General features: G+C 39.2%; 1 protein-coding gene across 2 annotated transcripts; it reads left to right on the top strand.

The window, feature by feature from the left end:
• Positions 1-3,105: 3,105 nt before the first annotated feature.
• MASTL (microtubule associated serine/threonine kinase like) lies at positions 3,106-19,615 on the top strand. Of its 2 annotated transcripts, XM_083822935.1 has the most exons (13): positions 3,106-3,441; positions 5,060-5,197; positions 5,578-5,717; positions 7,060-7,148; positions 7,741-7,847; positions 8,175-8,310; positions 8,722-8,894; positions 10,015-11,259; positions 12,829-12,967; positions 14,339-14,353; positions 15,889-16,002; positions 16,094-16,195; positions 18,453-19,615. In XM_083822935.1, the coding sequence occupies exons 1-13, from the start codon at positions 3,232-3,234 to the stop codon at positions 18,608-18,610; spliced, it is 2,766 nt and encodes a 921-aa protein (XP_083679061.1). In that variant the 5' UTR covers positions 3,106-3,231; the 3' UTR covers positions 18,611-19,615. The 2 variants fall into 2 exon arrangements, with proteins under 2 accessions (XP_083679061.1, XP_083679062.1); XM_083822936.1 differs by lacking the exon at positions 14,339-14,353 and having other exon boundaries at positions 3,112-3,441.
• Positions 19,616-20,602: the final 987 nt, after the last annotated feature.

Genomic DNA, 20,602 nt, shown 5'->3' with positions numbered 1-20,602 from the left:
CTCACAAGCGGGCCGCCCAGCAACCGGCCCGTTCCCCGCGCGTCTCCCGGTGGCGCCGCCGGCGTCATCTAAAGCCCAAATAACGGGATGGCTGGTCAAACACGCGGCTACAGCGCGAAGCTGGGTTAAACGCTGCCTCCAGGCTGCAGTCGTGTGGTGCCCAGAGCAAGATGTGCTTGAAGGGCTGCTTATGAAGGCAGCAGCAGCGACGTAGCCCCTAGACATGGAGCAAAATCATAGACTCATTAAGGTTGGAAAAGACCTCCAAAATCATCTGGTCCAACCATCCCCCTACCACCAATGTCACCCCCTAAACCATGTCCCTGAGCTCCACATGCAACCTTTCCTTTAACATCCCCAGGGATGGTAACTTCACCACCTCCCTGGACAACCCGTTTCAATATCTGACTGCTCTTTCTGATAAGAAATGTCTCCTCATTTCCAACCTGAACCTCCCCTGGCACACCTTGAGGCCATTCCCTCTAGTCCTATCACTGGTTATCTGTGATAAGAAGCAGACCCCCAGCTCCCCACAACTTCCTTACAGGTAGTTGTAGAGAGCAATAAGGTCTCCCTCCCCTGAGCCTCCTCTTCTCTAGACTAAATGCCGGCCACACAGCCTGCTGGAGCTACTACATCAAAAACACTCAGGCCGTTAAGCTGTTCTGAGCTCCAAGCTGCCACTGGTACCTAACCCAGCCTGTTTAGGCCCTCTCTGGTACCATTATATGGCAGACCTATCCAAAGTTCATGTTCCCTATTACAGTTGAGTCTACATGGCTCAAGATCAGAAGTTAACTTTGGTGTTTAAGGAAAAGGTGTTAAAAACACGTCAGGCCCACAGACAATCAATGGCCAAGGAGTTTGCAAGGCTGTCTGTCAGTAAGGTGACAGCCCTTACAATCACTACCTGAGATGCCATCCTGAAGTAATTAAAATATTTTTCAGGAACTTGGAGTACACAGCATGTAGAAAGAAACTTTTACAAATTAAGATATGTATCAATAACCTAAATATTGTTACTCACATTCAGTTAGAATGTAATCTAAATGAAGATCTTTCACGCACATCTATATATGGCAGAAATTCTTCTTTGATATTCATCTTTTTTTCTCCACCTTGTGCTATCTTTCCATGTTCACACCAATTACTTTTGGTTGTTTACTATCGTTTTCTTTCTTTCAGCTGACTGCTGTTCTTCACTGTTGTTCCTTTCCTCACAAAGAGCACTGTTCCACACCTGCTTACACAGATCTGCATCAGCAAAGCCACAGTGCTGCCTCCCCTAGCTTTCGTGCATCTCCCTGCTGCCTTCCACTAGCACTCAGGCGATAACAACCACATGTGTCAGCCAGCTGATTTGGCAGAAACCTCTCCCAACAATATAAAAAAGGCAATTCACATAGATCCACCCCATTTAGTTTTCCACCCATCTGATGTTGCTTCAGGGGAAGGGAGGGTCCTTTCCCAGGCTGTCTCAGTGGAGTAACATGCTGAGGGACCTTATGGTCCCACAATGGGCATGACCATCAGAATGTGACGCCACCAAAAGGGGCAATCCCTCCTTGCTGTCAGCTGTGCTTTTCTGATAAAATTGCTGCTGACAAGAGATGACAGCTAAACTAATGCTGAAGATTTAAATGACAAACACAGGCAATGATAAACTGATACCATTAAAGTTTATTTAAAACATTGTTTTGTACATTTGCACATTAAATTATCACTCCACAAGCACAAGCAAGACTTCAGTGTGCAGTATCGGATTATAAGTGGTATATGCATCTGAAAGAGAGACATACTAGAGACCCGTAGTTCTGCATTAACCTCTTGCAGGGATGGCTCTTTGCTAATGCTGAGGCCGCAACAGAGCAATTATGATCGGTAGAAATTAATTAACAGCAATGTAAATGCAGCAACAAAATAAAAACGACAGGGTGAGGAATAAAAAAAAAGAACAAGAGAACAGCTGAGAGCAGCAAAACTGTTAAACACTGATGACCTTAAAGCTGAGAGCAGAAGGCCTCTGCTCTGATAAGGCCATATCACAGATGGCTTGTCAGAAGACCATACTCTGATAACAGGAGGGTGGCCACAAGGTCACAGTGCATTGCTTATGCTATTCCCGTTCCTGCTGCCACAACGGGAAGGTAGAATGTAGCCGTGGAGATAAGTAAACAAAGAAAACACATGGGAACCGTGCCTGAGAGTAACAAGAATTGGAGGGAGGCAACAGATCACAACATAGTAGTTCCTGATCATAGAAAAGCTGCCCAGAAAGCAGTTTGTCATCCCCAGTCCAGACGAAGCCAAGAAACAGCAAGGACTCAGCACTGGTAGGGGGGATTTGACCGGCAGCGTGCTGTTGCACACAAGTGATCCTGACTGCACCACTTCAACTCTTGCTGCTTGCCAGTATGCAAGTATGAGAAAACGCATGCATGAAGCATAACTGAAAATGAGCATGTGGGACCAAATCCATTGTTTCTTTTTAAATAAATATTACCTTCCAATTCCTTCATGGGTCACACTGCACTCTGTTAAATTCCTACACCTTTAGGCACCCCACAGAAATCGAGGCCACTCGACCTGTTCCTCCAAGTGTCAATCTACTTCCAGATGAGAAATCTAGATGACAGATTGAGCAGTTGTTAGCTACTCAGACCAACAGTGACCTTTGTCAGTTTGTCATAATAAATTTTCATTAAAAGACAAACAAACAACAGAACAAAGCCTTTTTTTTTTTTCAAGTGCTATATATGTGAATGAGTAAATTTTTAAGGGGCGCTTCTGATAAAGCCAGGAAGGCTATATAATGAGGAGACAATAAGACACTAGGTCTGGCTAGAGATGGTGACAGGAGCCCATCGCTCCAAAATGCGGGTACCGACACAGCAGTCACCAACCCTGAAAGAGCGTTTCAACCAACTTTATTCAGCTCCTGCCAGTTACAGCCACTTATTAACCATTCCCTGTGGTTAGATGCAAAACTTAAAAAAGTCTGTTAGCAACAGACACCGACCACAACCGGCGGGGCACACTCGAGCGCAGGCAACGAAGCAGCGGCCGCCACCCAGAGGGCGCTGCCTGCAGCACCACCCTCAGCCGCTTCACTTCGCCTCCCTTCGCCCCGCCCCGGCCGCCATTACGGCCGCTGTTACGGCCGCCATTACGGCCACCTCCCCGCAGTGACGTCACGGGGCGGGCCGCCATTTCGAATGGGCGCGGGGCGCCATGGGCATGGGGGAGCCGGCGGCTGAGGCGCGGCAGGGCGGTGACAAGGACAACGACAGTGGCAATAACGGCCCCGCCGCCGGCCCGAGGCGCGTGGAGGTCCCCCGGCCGCCCTCCATCGAGGAGTTCACCATCGTGAAGCCCATCAGCCGCGGCGCCTTCGGGAAGGTGTACCTGGGCCGCAAGGCGGGCCGGCTGTACGCCGTCAAGGTGAGGGGGCGGCCTCGGGGCCCTCCTCAGCCCCAGAGCTGCTCGGCCCCTGCCCGCACACCGGCCAGAAATGTCGGTCTGCCGGAGCTGGCAAGGGGGCCCCGCTGAGGGCATGCCTGAAGAAGCCAGCCGTTGCGTTTTTAACGCGCGCAGGGCGGAAAAAACAGGCTTCTCAGTAGTAAAAACTTCGTTTTGCAGTCAAAGGTTTACAACCAGGCTCGTAGCACACAAAGCGAGTGTAAAACTGGGTGTTCTGCAGTTCAAAGCTATGCATGTCTACTTATATCATTTTATTATGAGTATTATGACCAGATAGCTTCTATGTGAAATCCTTTATTGCTGGTGCAATTAAGTTTATGGATTGGTTGCAGCTACAATATTTATTGTCTGCCAAATATTTGTAAAGCTAAGGTCAACTTTTTATAGGTGTAATTTGATGCATTTTGTGCATGTCTTGGTATTTTTTGTATGAACTTTGATAACGATGGTAGCTGTGGATTCATTTTTTTTGTGATTTGTGTTGCATGAAAAGTTCGATTACATTGATTTAGCATCTTACAAAATTTTATTATGAGCATTATGACTGAAAAACTTCAGTGTAAATCCTTTATCCATGTCGCATTGAAGCTTATGGATTACTCACAGCTACAAAATTTAATATATGTTAAATACCCATACAGTTAAGGTTAACACTTATGCAGAAGGTATCAAATTGCACTCAGGTCTTGCTGCTGTGTTATCAAATTCAATAACAGTGGTGATTGATGGCTGTGGACTCAACCTATAGTTTGTGTTGCATGTAGAAGAGAAATTAAATTGGCTTTACTATCACCATACATATCCAGTCCAAAGATGTTGGAGGTAGGTGAGCTTCCAATGAGTATGCAATGTATGCTTAAATACCTATCAACTGTGCTATTATGCCTCTTCTTTTTAAGATTTATATGGAGTGGGCATCAATATATAATGGAACAATTCCATACAGGAGCTAGAATCTAATTCACTGTTAAGTTTGTTATTTCTTCATCATAAATTGTATACCTTTTTAAGAATTCTCAAGAAAACAAATGTTTGTTGGATGACTTGATTGTAAATTTTAAGTTCACTTGCTTTCTCTGTGAAGTTGGGAATGGGAGGCTATAGCAGCTGCTGTCTTGTGCTTGATACCAAGATAGAATGGCTGACTGTTGTACTCTGTTTTCAAGCGTTGGGTCAGTTATTGCATCCTCAGAAGAGATGGGAAGACTTGGTCAGCAATGCTATTTCTAAGTATTGGATACTTTTTCCTGGTTCTAAGTTGTATATGTTGCAGACAAGATGGGTAACTCAGGGCAGCTTAACTTCAGATACAAACTATTCACTAATTTTCTGGAGTATGCAGACTTCCATTCATAATTTCCATTCAGACTGAATTAAAAGGACCAATGAAAGATGTTCTCTAATAACCTCAGTCTTAGAATTCTGTTATATGAAACTATAGCTTTTTATATATATATTATATATATATACATACATATACAAGCTTGAAGTATAAAGGTAAATGAATTGGAACTGCAGGTTGGCATAGGAAAATAATGTATTCATCTACTTGATTTCTTTTTTTTTTTCCCCTCTCCAGGTGATGAAAAAAGCAGACATGATCAATAAAAACATGGTTCACCAGGTCCAGGCAGAGAGGGATGCGTTAGCTCTTAGTAAAAGTCCTTTTGTTGTGCACTTATACTACTCACTTCAGTCAGCTAATAATGTCTATTTGGTGAGTGAATAAATGGTTGTGGTGTTCTGTGGTAGTGTTGAAAATAAAGTGCAGAACTATATTAATGTGTAAAAACAGGTTTGTGTATTCAGGCCTTGAGTATCACAGAAGTGCTTTGGAAATTATTTTAAATAATTCAAAAATCTTCTGGAAGTTAATCGAAAAGTTTATTACAGAAAGTAAGCTAGGCTATACTAATGTATATTGTCTTATCCAAGTAAAAAGCTTTGTGTGGGAACATGCAATAAGCTACCACAGGGAAGCTTCTGTGAGCTTCTGCTCTTTGAAACAATACTTTCCTGGAGGTGAAAGCTATTTTTTATTTTGCTTGCAAATTTGAAATATATTTTAATGTTACATTTAAAATACTTGAATGGCAGGTGATGGAGTACCTTATTGGTGGAGATGTCAAATCTCTTCTCCATATTTATGGATATTTTGATGAAGAAATGGCTGTGAAGTATATCTCTGAAGCAGCGTTGGCTCTCGACTATCTTCACAGACATGGAATAATCCACAGGTAAAACCTGCTTTTTGTTACATAAAAGGAATTGGTAGTTTGGGTTTTTCAGTTGTTTGAAAATAAGAAGTAAACTATCTTTTTCTTTTAGTTTAACAATGGTGGTTACTGTGGTTTACTATTTGTTGTTACTTTGAAGTAGAATGAATCATGAGTTTCACTGAATAAACGTAATTGCCATAATTACTCACTTACTGTATGGCCTTTACTTTGCTACTAAGGATGAACACATTCAGGATGCCTGTATGTTTTATTTATTTGTGTTTGTTATGTAATATCATATATTTCTCATGCTATAAGTTGTGACATGCAGTCTGCTGTTCAGGCAGTATAGCATCGTTGGCATGCATTGCCAGTGATGGATTTCTGACTAAAGTCATGTTTTGATCCATCTTTTGTGTTAGGCAAGTATTGCTGTGCAAAACAGGGTAGTTATGCATTCAGACTGCTATTTCCTATTTATTGGAGGAAAAACTATTTATTGGTTATGAAGAGGTTATGATCCTTTTCAGGCAAACCACTGCAAAGCAGCTAGAACCAAATAGAACATGTTTGGTTTTTGTTTGTTTTGCAATTGAGAGCTTAATGTCAGTGGAGTTTGTCTCCAGCTTTCCCTCAAACACATACCAATAGCCCATTCTGTAGTAACAGCTACCTCATTTGCTAGAGTTTCCTGAAGCTTTTTGCACATGTACATTGCAGCAATGTCATAAAACACCAAAATACAAAACCTATCCACGTACATTAGTAGACAAATATACACTGCTTTCCCCTTCCCTCCCTTCCCCAGTGCAGTGCTGTATTAACACAGCTGTGCTGCCTGCTAAGGCCCCTTTCTCTCCCTGTCGCACTTGAGCGCCTGCTAGTTCAGGAACCCTCTGGATGCTGCAAGCACATAACTGTAGGACAAAGGGACACTGACTGCTCTGATGCTCTCCTGGTAGTGACAATGTTCTGTGCTGCACTCGGTAGAGCTGCAGAGAACACGTGAACTCTTACCATGCTTGTTCTCATATGTAGGAGCTACACATTAGTAGATGTTGCTATGGTAGTCCTCATCAAGAGCACTTATTAAACCCTCCATATAGTGGAATGTGCAACTGATGTGACATGCATGGTGACGTTACAAGCCCCAAGACATTTGTCCAATATTTAGAGCCAGACATTTTTAGCCGTTTTGGTGTATCCCTCCAACTGGAACTTTCTGTTGGCTGAGAGGCACCTTATTGCTGAGAATCAGCAATATTGCTGAGTGTTTTAGACTATGCGGTTTTGGTTGGGTGACTTCCATAATGTTGCCCAGTTGTCTTTTTGCTGACTGCAACTATATTCGTGTCTTCAGGGATCTGAAGCCAGACAATATGCTCATTTCTAATCAGGGCCACATAAAGCTGACAGATTTTGGGCTTTCCAGAGTTACTCTGAACAGAGGTAAGATTTATCCCTATCCTATTCTTTGTATTTCTTAGTGCTTTTTTTGGACACAATTCCATGTTCTTGAATGTTTTGCATCCTTGTAGCACACAGCTTTCAATTAAATAAGCCCAAACACTACACTAATACCTGATTTTTAGTAGGTAAGTACTGACAGAGTGCATGCTAGTAAAGAAACTGTTCTGTGCACTGCACTCTGAGGCTAATTTTTATTCTTTGGGACAAAGGTGTGTGAAAAATGATCTGGAGCCATTTCTCTTAAGGGATATGGATTTCAAAGTTTCTATGAAATCCACTAAGAGAACTTGACTGAATGAGTAATTCTGGCTTTTTCTTGGTGTATCTTTACTTATTTCTGTCCTTCAATGCATGTTTCTCTGTCCTTGTGTATATTCATTTCCAAACTGAACTGGGACCTTACCCAAATAAATGGAAGGAGCAGGAGGAGGGTGAAGAAGTGAGCCTAGTCTAGCAGAAGATTTTAGATCGCTGCTTCAGCATCTGAACACGCTTTTTTCAAGCAGCAGAAAATAGAGCTGAATAGTCAATGTGAACCTGACCTGCTTAATTTTTTCAAATCCATTTGTAGAGATAAACATGATAGATATCCTTACTACACCATCAATGGCAAAGCCAAAACATGACTACTCACGTACTCCAGGACAACTGTTGTCTCTTATCAGCTCTCTGGGTTTTGTAAGTAATTTTTACTGGTTTTGAAGTACTTTGTTATTCTATTTTCCTTATCTTAAATAGGAAGAGTAAGGTTATTCTTATGCTGCTTCTGCCAACTGGTAGAATGATCTGTATATTTTTCAGTGCCTTGAAAATCTAGAGTGGTTACCTGGGACTATATTTCAAAATGCTGAGTACCAATTGTGATTTAAAAATAAAAGTTGGGTAAATGGTCATGGCTAAGCTCCGTTGCAAATTTAATACAGAATGTATGAAGTTACACTCTCAATCTTGGATGCGTTGTTCCAGCTCCGTTAACTTTTAAGTATGCTTCTTCCTGTTTGATAGTATAGTCCTGTTGGAATGAAAATGCCAATCAATCCCAATTCAAGTATTGCATCTGACAGTCTGCATGGAGTGGTTTCTCCCCTGTCTATGGTAGAAAAGGAAAATACCCCTCTTTCAGCTAAACTATTCAAAACAGGTAAGTATACCAAATCTTGTACTGAGTAACGCTCTTTGCTATAAGGTGATCGGTCTTTTGGTTTTTAATCTTACGTGAATAGTGTGGACCCACTTGATAAAGGTGTGTTTCTAGCAGTCTTGTTGTCTACCGTTCCTCTAGTACTTAAGTACTGACACTTCTTCAGCTAAATTACTAGTGCCATCTTTTGATTATTTTTTAATGCACAGCTATGTAATTCAAGATTTGTCATTAGGATTTTACACAAATTGCATCAGCTGTTTGTGTACTTCAATTGAAAGTGATTTAATATAGCAATATTAAAGCAATCTTGACATATTGTGAAGCTAGTTTATACAGTCTGTGTTTGGATCAAGGTTTGTGTGTATACCCACATCAATATTTATCTATATATACTTTTTTTCTCTCAAGGTCTTGATACTTCTCCATTAACTCCTGTGATGCCAGTGAGAAGTTTAACTCCTGCTCTGCTTCAGTCAAGAAAAAGGTTTGGTACCTCCAGTGCCAGTAGTCAGTCACACACATACTTGTCAAGTGTGGAATCAGAATGCTACAGCAGCCCCAGGTGGGAGAAAGGTGTAGAGGTCAGGACTGTTTCATCTTACCACTACAAATTAAAACAGCTTGTACTTCTATATGCGGTATTGCATCTCTCTTCTACTTCCCCCGGTTACTTCAGATGCAGAGAAGTCTTCCTACTGGAGAAGGAATGCTGGTTGTAATCCTTGCTGAATGGGAGTTTGGGATCTATCTAGTGTTACTGTTTTTATCCCTAAACAAATAGTCCTGTGCAACATAACAGGCAAAGCAAATGCCGTTTAGCCTCCTGTAAAGGGGTGAAATAAGGCTTTGGCTGGATGGCACTGGTTTAGCTCTATTTCCCATAAGTTAGGCAATGCTGGCAGCTCTGTCTCTCTGGAATCTGACTGTATGCCTCTAGTTTTATTATCTCAGCATGCAGACTGAAGAATTTCTTTAGAAGACAGATCTTGGAGAGGAGAAAAAAATGCACAAAATGCTAGCTATCCTAGCACTAGTAATTACTAGTCATAGCTGATGCAAAATCCTTTTTCTTATTTTAAACTGTTAATGAAATTCTGTACAAACAAATATGAGACCTAAAGGAAAATGTTGCTGTGTTATTTAGTCCCTTGCTGCAATTCCTATTTAGAGCATGCAAAACAAAGTATTATAAATTGTTTAAAGATAACTTTTCTAGCCATTTCTCAAGGCCTTGTTTCTAGTTTTGTTACCAAAATAGTAGTAATACTACATTTTCCCTTTGTCTCTAGAGTATAACGTGCTACAGGGCAGTCAGGGTAGTATGGTAGGGTTTTCTACTATGGTGTGGTGGTTTTTTTTCCTGTGGCTTAACATAAAATAGTCACAAATAATACAATTTTAATCACTATATTTCTTTATCTGTAGGCTTTTAAAAACATTGCATTTTCCTTTGTAGTATAGTGAGCTTATTTTTTTCTTAAAGTCAAATTATGAAAGCTGTTCCCTAGTCTAGTTCTTTTAGTTTTTTTCAGATGTGGTGCGTATTGCTTTTTATCACTACTTATTCTTCATAACCACTAGTAATGTTTGCTAACTTGCTGTTCCTTACTGAAGTAGAAATAAGGTATTTTCAAGGACACATTTCTGTAATGCTGTGATTTTTTTTTCTTGATACTCAAAACTTAATGTGCTCATTTGCAGCAAACTGAAGATGAACTACTTTCTACAAAAGGCAAAACAAGTGACAGCAAGTCAGATCTCCTTTCTAATATAGAATTGCTGAATAGCAAAGATACTAAAATTTTTAAGAAAAAAGAACTGGAGTCTGCTATTTCTCCCATCAGCAGCAATGATTCTGGCAGCAGGCAGAAGCTGGGAAGTGAGCGTTGTGATATAACAGATACTCCTGTGACCACACTGGATACGAAAGGCATAGTAAGAAAATGTCTTTCTGAAAATAAGATTTGGGAAGAAAAACTCAGTGCAAGTAGAAGAGAGATGACTAATGAAGCTGCAGAAACTTCCAGTTATCAACAGTCGCCTTTGTGCCTGAATGATCATATCAAACCTATCAAAGAAGAAGAAATTTTTGAAAAGCCAGGTGTGAAAAGAAGCTTTGAACTAGTTGACACTAGTCCTTGTCAGGAGCTTAACTACATTAAAAAAAGCAATGCAGAATATAAACGTGGCTGTCAGATCTTCGAATTTCCAGCAAACAGAAGGACAGGTTTGACAACAGAAATTCAGTCTTTAATGCTTGGTGATGATGGGTGCCTGCAGGAGACCTGCAAAAGCAAGGAAGAAGTTCAGAGTTTCATTGGTGGGCAGCAAAGAGCAGAAAAATCAGCCAATCTAATTATAGCCAAAAATCTTATGTGTGATCTGGATGCAAATCATGAAAAGGATAAAAAGGAGTACATGAACTCAAGTTTTTTATGCGCTGATGATGAAAAACCTTTGGGAATCCTGAGTGCAGATTCTGACTTATCCCTTCCTGAAATGTCTGTTACAGAAAGCCATTTAGAAAAGCAGCTTTTAGATTTGGATAGAAGTGTTAAAGACCTCTCCTTTGAGGAACCAAAAGCAGAAGGCATGCTAATAACATCACCTAACTCCCAAGATGCTTCAGAAAATGGAGAGAAAGCAGATACTGTCCAGGACTGCAAGGTGTTAGATCTTGAACAGGATAATCACCAAAAACACACTGAAGAAACTTACCCTGACACAGTATCTTCTCCTTCAGAAAAGATGATGGAAACACTGAATCTCTTCAAAAAAAATGCTGTTGTTTTTCGAAGTTACAATAGTCCAATTAACGTCTCCAATGTGTCTGAGCCGTGTAGCATGGCTTCCTTAGACATAATGGATCTTTCACCGGCTTGTAGTGGCTCCTATCCAACAGCTATTACACCGCTGCAGAGAGGAAGACCCTACAGAGTCTATCAGGTATACAAGGAGACACATAGAAACTTAGTGTGGGAATCACACGTTAGTGACCTGAGATTATTCCTTAAATTGTTAATTAAGGAAAAGTTGAAGTAGTCTGTCAAAGATCGCTTTTGCTGACGTGCTTTCGCTTATTGCACTTTTGTGGCTGAAGTTCTTATTTCTGTGAGAGCTTAGCAGGAACTGTTTTCTTCCTGTACCTCACCCCAAGGCAGTCTGTAAATGGTGTTTAGCTGCTAGTAATTGCTACTGTGCCTGCTTCTTTTTTCATCCTTTTTTCATCAACAGTAAAACCTGTATGCAGGTTATGAAGTTTTTCTTTTGACTCTGTTAATCCTATTAATAGCAAATAAATTGTCTTGCAATAAGTTAGAATCTCAGATGTGGGAAAGGTTAAAGTATGTGTGTCAATCCTTATTTCCTGTTGTATTTTGCTATAGCTTTATAAAGCCTTTGGTTACTTAGGCTGATGTAGGATTTAAAGCCTTTGCCATCAAGTGTTTTAGCTGTTCTGTCAAACACGTTGAATGATTCTGTGTACGAAAAAGGGACATTCAGAATAGTATGTTTGGGAAAGACTCTTCTTCTGATGTCTAATTTGCTTGCTTCCGTTTTGGCGTAAAACTTTAATGTACTATCTTGTGTTCAGCTGGAGTCAGGGTAGTGTGCACTTCCTCTCCTGAGAAGCAGATGGCGTTACATAGTTCTCTAGCTTCAGACTTGAATAGAATGATACATTTTTTATACTTTAGTGATGCTTTTTGAAACAACATCACTACTAAATGATTACCTTTTTTTCTGTTTTAATAGTGGATTCTGTAGCCTGCCTGTATGGTATAGTATAACCAAAACTATACCAGATATATTAGAATTAAGGGAATAATGATGAATAGAGAATAAGAGTCTCTGTAAGATACTTTCACAGTCTCTCCAGGCCATAGTGGGTACCTGTCAGTGCAGTCAGCCTTACAGCTAAGAGAGTTTAGCTACTTGCTAGCCTGTGTATGTTTCTTCAGATTATGTCCCAAAATACTTTCAGAAGGTTTATGTAGCTTTAAACAGTCACTAAGTCTTTCATCAGCAGGCATTATGCATCCCATAGGTGTACAGGTTAAAGAATGAACAGCTCATTTAATGTAATTTGAGCCTTTCTAATAGGCAACAAATTATGCATTATTTTACAGATCTATGAAATATTTGCTAAACTGTGCTAAAATTGGATTTTATTTTGACTATATTATAAAAATATATTTAGTAAATTATTCATTTTCAGATTCAAAGTTAAGAGGACTTTAACTCTGAGACATTATTTGGGGATTTGACACTGGGAAAAGAACTTAGGGAAAAGTTTATTGCAGAATAGGCAATGTTTAATTTCTTATGCATGCTTCAGGATAGTTGAGGTAAAGGATTGGGGGCATGTTTCACAAACGCTTTCAGGGGATGTACGTTTTGTAACATGTTCTTGACTTTAAACTTAATTTTCGACTGTTGTAGCCTTTGCTAAACCTGAAGGTGGGAGTTGAAGTTTGGTTTGACATATGAAATTTTCTTGTTCCCTGATTTAAGACACCTCTTCAAGGGGATGCTGGCACGCCGTTTAGGACCCCAAAGAGTGTTAGAAGAGGAGCTGCCCCAGTAGAAGGTGAACGCATCCTGGGGACCCCAGACTACTTGGCACCTGAGCTGCTTTTGACAAAGCCTCATGGTAAGACAAAAAATCCATGGATTTTGTAAATACATAAAAAGGTAACATATCTAAAGACTTTTAGAAATGTAGAGCCCTGAACCTGTCAAGTAGGACAAGAGTGAATTCTTTAAAAATACCTAGTGCTTAGCTTCTGCCAATGCTGATGGCTGTTTGCCTCAGCAGCTCCTTTGGTTTTTTTCACGACTGAAGATTTGGACTATCTGGCACCTGATAATCTGATGTATTGGAAACTGTGCTTAGGCAGCCTGAAACCTTTATGTTGCTTAGGAATCACAGCTTGCTTGTTCTGACTATCCTTAAAGATTCATTTTAAAAAAATAGTAAAATTTAATATGAAAGGATTAACCTTCCAATTATTTTCATTGTATTCAACATTATTGATTCTGAAGTGTTATGTGCATTCAGACAAGTGTATGAAGTTGAATTAAAATCAGTTATTCTTGAATTGAGTGACTTTGTGAAACTCTCAAGATTTCTAGCAGGTTCTTCCATAAAAGTGGACAGTAGTAGCCATTGAATATTTCCTGCAAAATACTATAAGAAAATGAAATAGCGCAGTATTAAAGTGCACACATCTCTTTGGCTCTAATCTTGAGTTCCACCAAGATCAACAAAAAGTCTGAAATAACTTTTGAGTCACTAACAACAAAAATACTATGTATCCCTGAGTACACCTGTATTTTTGAGATGGAAACAAAATCTAATTATAAATATGCTTTTAGATTTTTTTTTTGTATCTATTTTATAAAGTTTGAGGTATGTAGCTAACACACATTAACTAAAACTCCATGAAAAGATTTAACAGACTCAACAAATTTGACTGTAACGAGAAGAAAATTACTAAACCCACGTGGTAGTTCTCGCTTCCCTTTAGGAATCCTGGTCACTTGGTAGGTATTAAAACTGGATAGTAGTTGAAAATATATATATATATATACAATACTTGGACATAGCAAAACTCAGTTGCAAGTTGACTTCTATACAATTATTGAGTGTCTTCAGGACTTCAGTAATAACTTGCAAAGGGTCTGGGTTTTGCGTTGGTAAATCAGAGCTCCCATTGCACTTCAGTGAAGCCAGTGTTTCTGGCTTCAGAACTCAACTTTCCCTCACTAAATATTTCCGGTGGTGTTACTTTCTTGTAAACAAAGTTGTGATTTTAAAATAGTTTTGTAACATATCTAAGTTACAAGTAGAAAATACAGTTTTAACAAAACATTTTGTTGAGTCACCAAGTTATAAAACAAAATAAAAACCTGCATTCTTGTGCTTTCAGAGTTACACTTGATATTTGTCAATGCTTTTATTTGTTAGGGTTTTTTGCAATAATTGTAATGTTTTCTTGCTTCATTGTCTTTTCATATGCAGGGACTCTGATCTCTGGTGAGTTTGCTATGTACTGCTTAGAAAAGGAAAGTTCAGTGCAACTCTGAACAGTCAAAGTATGAGTAGATCACAATTTCTGAGAAAATTGTTTGGGTGAACAGTGTCTCTCTGTAGAAAGATATGTCCAATGTGCGCTTCACATTGTGTGGTGCCTCCACAAAAGATTCAGGGAACACCAGTAGTGCTGATAAGACTATCAGAAGTCACATGTGAGCCTAAACTTCAGGAGTAATGTCAGCGTTCTTAAAGACCGTGTGTAACAGGAAATAAACCAGAGACACTTCCATTGCTTCCTTTTCACTTAATGCAGTCAGTCTTGTGTATGCGAAGAAGACTCGGATACTTAAGGCCTGGTATTTCTATTCCTGTCTTCAAGTATTGATGGAAATGACTTGGCAAGGTAGTAGATATAGTATCTTTAGTTAAACTTGGGGATGGAGGTAGAAAATTGCTACTGAAACCTACCTTACTTCTTTGTTCAGAGTTGTGATCTTATTAGACTTTGACTAATCTGGGAATTTTTTATTTGAACATCCAAATACCTCTAACACCAATGGATGTGATCTCACTGCTTTGACGTGCTTAGCTTAGTGGGGCACTCATACTGCTGTTAAAAGCTGCTAAAAGTGCATTATACTAATTATACAGTTTTCAGCATTTCTAAACTTAGTCAAGTAGTCATTTTGAAATGGCTGAGAATGTTTGTTTTTTTCTAATAATAAAAAAAAAGCTTTAAAAATTTACCCTTTAATTTTGTTTCAGATTTTTGCTGCAAGCTTGGCATCTGCTCTTTATACAGTGGTACAGGCACGGCCTAAAGATGCAGAAAGCTTACAGCGCATGCAGTGGTGTTTGGGACTGGTTTGCCTGCCTGTTTTTAAATGGTTTACTAAGATGAATTTTACAAAATCCAGAACTTGGAAAAAATAAAACTATTAAATAACAAAGGAGAGAGAGAGAGTACTAATAATTACACATTGGCCTAATCAACTTAAGTGTGATGGAAAGTAATTCCAGTTTTTCACATGCTGGCTCGTCTCTGCAAGCTGCCTTCAATATTTTTGACATAAATTTAGACAAATGAAAATTAAGTTAAAAGTATGAATTCTTTGAGTGTTCTCAAAGAACTGAGAGATAGCTATAGGGTTATAACACAAAGCATTCATCTAGACACTAGAGGAGTTATCTAAGACAACTTTCTCCTGTCAAAAAAAAAAAAAGCTCTTGGAGAAGTCAGCTCCTGAATTCTTTGTTGGAAGAGTTGATAATTGAATTAGCACCCCTGTTATTATCAGTAAGCCCTGGTATTAACTGTAAAGAATTAAGGATCAGGGTGACTTTAAAGAAGCCCTTTAATACTTTTCATCTGCATAATTGTCAGGAAGAAGTTGACAATCTTTTTTCTTCTTTCATTTCCAAGAAGTTTTGCAGGATATAAACACTTTCAAATTTTGCCATGGCTAATCTTCCTACGCTTGCAAATATATGAAAATAAAGTTTTAATGGTAATGGCCTCAATTTCTCTTACTCAGGTGCTGCTGTAGACTGGTGGGCTCTTGGAGTTTGTCTGTTTGAGTTTCTGACTGGAATTCCACCTTTTAATGATGAAACACCAACACAAGTCTTCCAGAATATTTTGAAAAGAGGTAATCTGTTTCAGGAATCAGAGAATGTGTGGGGTTTTTTTTCCAAGTTTGTTGTATGGTTTGAGTTACTCACTTATCTCTATCTCTGTAGATATTCCCTGGCCAGAGGGTGAAGAAAAATTGTCTGATAATGCCCAAAACGCAATAGATATTCTTCTAACAATTGATAGTACTAAGAGAGCTGGACTGAAGGGTTAGTATTAAACTTTGTTTGCATTCTTTACAACTAATTAAAATTTTCAGTGTGGTGTCCTCCTATTGAAATTTAGATCAATAAATTTTATTGCTTGCTTAAGGTTCATATATAGTGCCAGAATACTTAGCAAGTTGGGATATTTTCCATATTTTTGTGGGATTTTACCCTTTTGAATGAGGAATGTTTTGGGGGAGGTTGGGGTGGGCTTTTTAACGCTTTTTTTCTTTAATGCTATTTTGCTATGGATGTTCAGCATTTGACATACCAAAGTTCACTGTTATCCAGTTCAGTGACAGCTATTTGGGGGATCTAGACAAAACTGGTTTTAGGCTTTTAATCAAGTTTCTGTAGTTTGGTAGAGAAGCCTTCTTCAAAAGATAATTCAATAGAGATTTTTCTTAAGAACCAGGCTACCTTTGAATATATAGGGAATGCAGAGTTCTCTACAAGATGCACTTTATAAACAGAATATTTTTCCCTTGTATGGGGACTTAAGAACTTGCTGCTATAACAGGGACTATATTTCATATAAATTTGATAACAGGGAAGGAAACCTGTGGGGTGAGATATTTTAGGAAGGGGACAAAATCTTAGAGAATTGCCAAAGGAATCACTGGAGACAAAATTATTATGGAAATGGTTACTCAGACTAAAGGCTAAGAGCCAAAATAAAGCCAGTACAAATTAGAGTAGGAACACATTTGTAAATGAGGATCATAATGTCACAGGGAATTCTCCGGCCTTTTAATGACTGCCAAAAAGTGTCCAGTGTCTTGAGGGTATTTTAAATTATTGTTCTTATCCTGGGTGATAGGGTGAAATCTAACTGCCTGTGATGCATACAAATTTATATTTAGATGACATAATGGTTTATTCCAGTCTAAAGTTCTTGGAAATTCATTCTTTGACAGCACCGATAACTGGATCTGATCTCTTCATCCAATTTACGGGCCACTGAAATGAAAACAGATCACTTGCTTTCAGGACAACCATTAGGTTTTCTTCTGGACTCAAGTTCTGTGATGTCCTGGTGGTGTGCTTCTATGAGCTCAGTCAATCTAGATTTTTTTTTCTAAAGCTGTAAAGAAATATTTGACATAGAACACCAGCGTCTCAAGTTTGAGCTTTATTTCTTCAGAGATGTGGACAGGAGCCATCCGCCACCTATGGCGCACATTAATACCTCTTTGCAAAAGGCAAATACTCTCTGCTCATTTTTTCAACTGAAGACAGCCTTCAGTACATGGGAATTCCATCTTAAGAGCAGAATTACATACAGTTCTGCTACAGCAGATCTGCGCAGTGTCCTGCTGTGTATAGTAGCTGAATCAATCAGGAGATAGAAGACTAACCCTCTGCTGTCTTGTCTGTCTGTAATAAACTTTAATGTTGCGCTATGTTACTTGATCAGGAAATATAGGAATGGTAAGCAAGTGTTGACACTTTCTAACAGCTAAAAGCCACTCAAAATTTGTAGTGAGCATTTGTCTTGGGCAAACTTCCACCTCCTAAATGTGATTCTTATCTGTCCTATTCTTTTTCTGTTAGCTTTTGGTGTCTGTGGTGCAGGTGATAAACATAGGTTTGTATCCCCCCGGGCTAAAAAGGTGATTTCTTGGATTGACTCAAAGTAGGAAGGTTGCTTTCGTCAGGGCGTGGTGTTCCTAGGTTATGTGAAAGGTATCAGAATGGACAGAGCAGGGGAGTTCTGGTCTTGCAGCTTGGTTAGTTATCCTTTAGGCTGGGAAAGAGCAATCTGGTGGTCTGTGGTAACTTGCCTGTAGGGGTGACTTCAGTTCTATGTAGGAGTATTCCTACCACCAGAATTTGAACGCTGGCGGTAGAAAAAATATTTGGGAACTCTACAAAGCAGAAGAGAGCCATTCCGTGGGACAGCAAAAGGTGGGTGGTCAGGGGTGAAGGGTGCGACTGATTCTCACACATTTACTGTGTAGGATTTAGACAAAACTAAAAACTGTCGTTGAAGTGCTGTTTAAAATGTCTGTGGTGCTCTATTGTGAAGAACACTGCTAGGTACCTCTACTCCACTGTATGTGTTGTGTAGAGTGGGTTCTCCAGCCAGAGGAAGAGACTTAGTTTGCATGATGATAACTTGATCACACTGAAGTTGGAGGTAACCAATTTGTAATTAAAACTTGCACTTGTGTTGAATTTTAAAAAAAAAAAAGGGTGGTGAACAGTAGACAGTAGGACAGAAGGAAGTTTCTAATGCTTATAAAAACATCTATTTCAGAACTGAAACATCACCCCCTCTTTCATGGCATAGACTGGGATAATCTACAGAATCAAACGATGCCATTTATCCCTCAGCCCGATGATGAAACTGATACCTCGTACTTTGAGGCGAGGAATAACGCTCAGCACCTGACTGTGTCTGGATTTAGCCTATAGCATCAAGATAAGTGAACTCTCCATGTTATTTGCACACTTTCAGATTGTTCCGTAACACTAATATGTTCTTAACCAAGTGTCCTTGACAAATTTAGAGCGTGTTTTAAGTTACCGGTCTGCTTTTATTATTGTATTCTTTATTCTGAAGTGAAACTACTGTATGAAACTTAGCTGCCGCCTTGCTACTTCGTATGTCACTGCACCTTACTGAGAGGCCAGAGTGTTGTATTTTTAGGGGTAGTAACACTTGCCTTGGCAAAAATGGGGGCTTTTTTTAAAAGCGATGAGTAATTCTGACTAGGATGTGGGAAGTTATTTTACAGTAACAGGGAAAGGACACAAATTTGTGCTAATTATATCTAAATGTAACTTACCTGTTGGTGGTTCACTGTACTGACTGCTTGAGAACAGCCTTCTGGCCACTGTGCAAAACCGTTGTTTCTGTTCACAGTGGACAACTGAAACCTTACTGCAGCATTGAAATGTCTTATTTCCCTGTTTGCCTTACCTCCGGAAGGGTGAAGACCATGTTGATCAAAGTTAACTCGGATATATGGCATGTGTAGTGTAGTAAAGATTGACAGTAGTTCTGCTGGTAATTATCCTTCTCTGGACAAATGGTGTAGGGGAAGTCGAGTTGAGCCAATTCTGTTAGACAAATGCTGTTTAAGTTGTTGCATTGTAACCACTGACACTGTAGGAAGATGGACAGAATGGCCTACATTTTAGCAATTACTTGTTTTAAATAGAAAATACTGTGTGTTTGGGCATGTCGGATGATAGAAAACAAAATACACTTGAGTGTTGGCCAACAAGTGAAGTATTACTCATACTGAAGCTGCTATATGTTAAAGATTATAATGTGTTGCAAATTAACAGACTGTTTTGTAAACTCACAACCGGATCTTAGATTTCACTAGAATTTGAGTTACAAATCTATATTCAGTATTGTGTACTCTAATTAGAGGGAAGCTTATTTAAATATATTTTTAAAATGTAATACAACTTGCGTTTCCTAAATCTTAAAGGTTTATGTGTAGGTAATTCTGTTTAAATCATCTTTAATATTTTTCTTGTGTAGGTATTGCTTTCTCAGCTGACTTTCTGCAGGTTTATTTTTCAGGTTTGTACTTCTTAAACTAAGATCAGTGGTGCTAAGTAGTGGTGCTGGCCAGTGGCCATATGCCAGAAGCCAAACATTTTGAAAACTTTTGCTAGGTGACCTCTGAATTTCATGAGTTGACCCTTCATGCAGGTGAATTAAGTTGTCCCTTCACTGCCCTGCTTCTTGGAAGACAAGATTCAGCGAGCAGTGTTTTCTCAGAACTCCATCATTAGGCTTCCTGCTCTCCTTTCAGATAGCTTGGGAAAGGCATGGGGATGGTGGAGGGAGTGGAGTTTTTTGAAAGACTTAAGGAGCTAATTCTTAATGGCTCAGTGTTTATCACGCCTAGAGCTGGTGCTTTGCATAGTGAAGTAGAATCTTGGAAGGTTGTGTACAGCATAGTGACTCTTCGTGACGGACTTAAGTTTCTGAAGACTTTTAAATTGTTGAATCTTACTGAAAGTGATGTTACATGAAAATGCGCACGGAATTCAATGTAATACATTACTGTAGCAGGATCCATAGATGACATTCTTTGAACGATCAGAAGTTCATTAGCTTGCCATTTTACTGAAAACACAAGTTTTTCCTGTGTATAGTTGGAATACATACATTCTTAAAAGAACAACAAAAAAAACCCTTGATTTAAATAGTTACTATGCAATTTATGTGGTGTGTGGGTTTTTTTTTTTTAAGTTTTCTTAAACCAGTCTTACAGGAATGAATGTCAGTTTCATGTTGAAAAAAATACTCCCTAAAAATGTGTTTGGAAATGATGCAAATTGAGCACCACAACTGTTATTCAGTACCTTACAAATGGTTACAGATTGTTCCCATTTTTCAGTATAGTGCATATATAGCATATACCGGTGGGGGGTAGTTAGTGG

This window comes from Anser anser (assembly GCF_964211835.1).
Source record: "Anser anser genome assembly, chromosome: 2".
In the NCBI taxonomy this organism is placed as follows: domain Eukaryota; kingdom Metazoa; phylum Chordata; class Aves; order Anseriformes; family Anatidae; genus Anser; species Anser anser.
The sequence above is the reverse complement of the archived record's forward strand: the minus strand, read 5'-3'. Positions and strand labels throughout refer to the sequence as shown.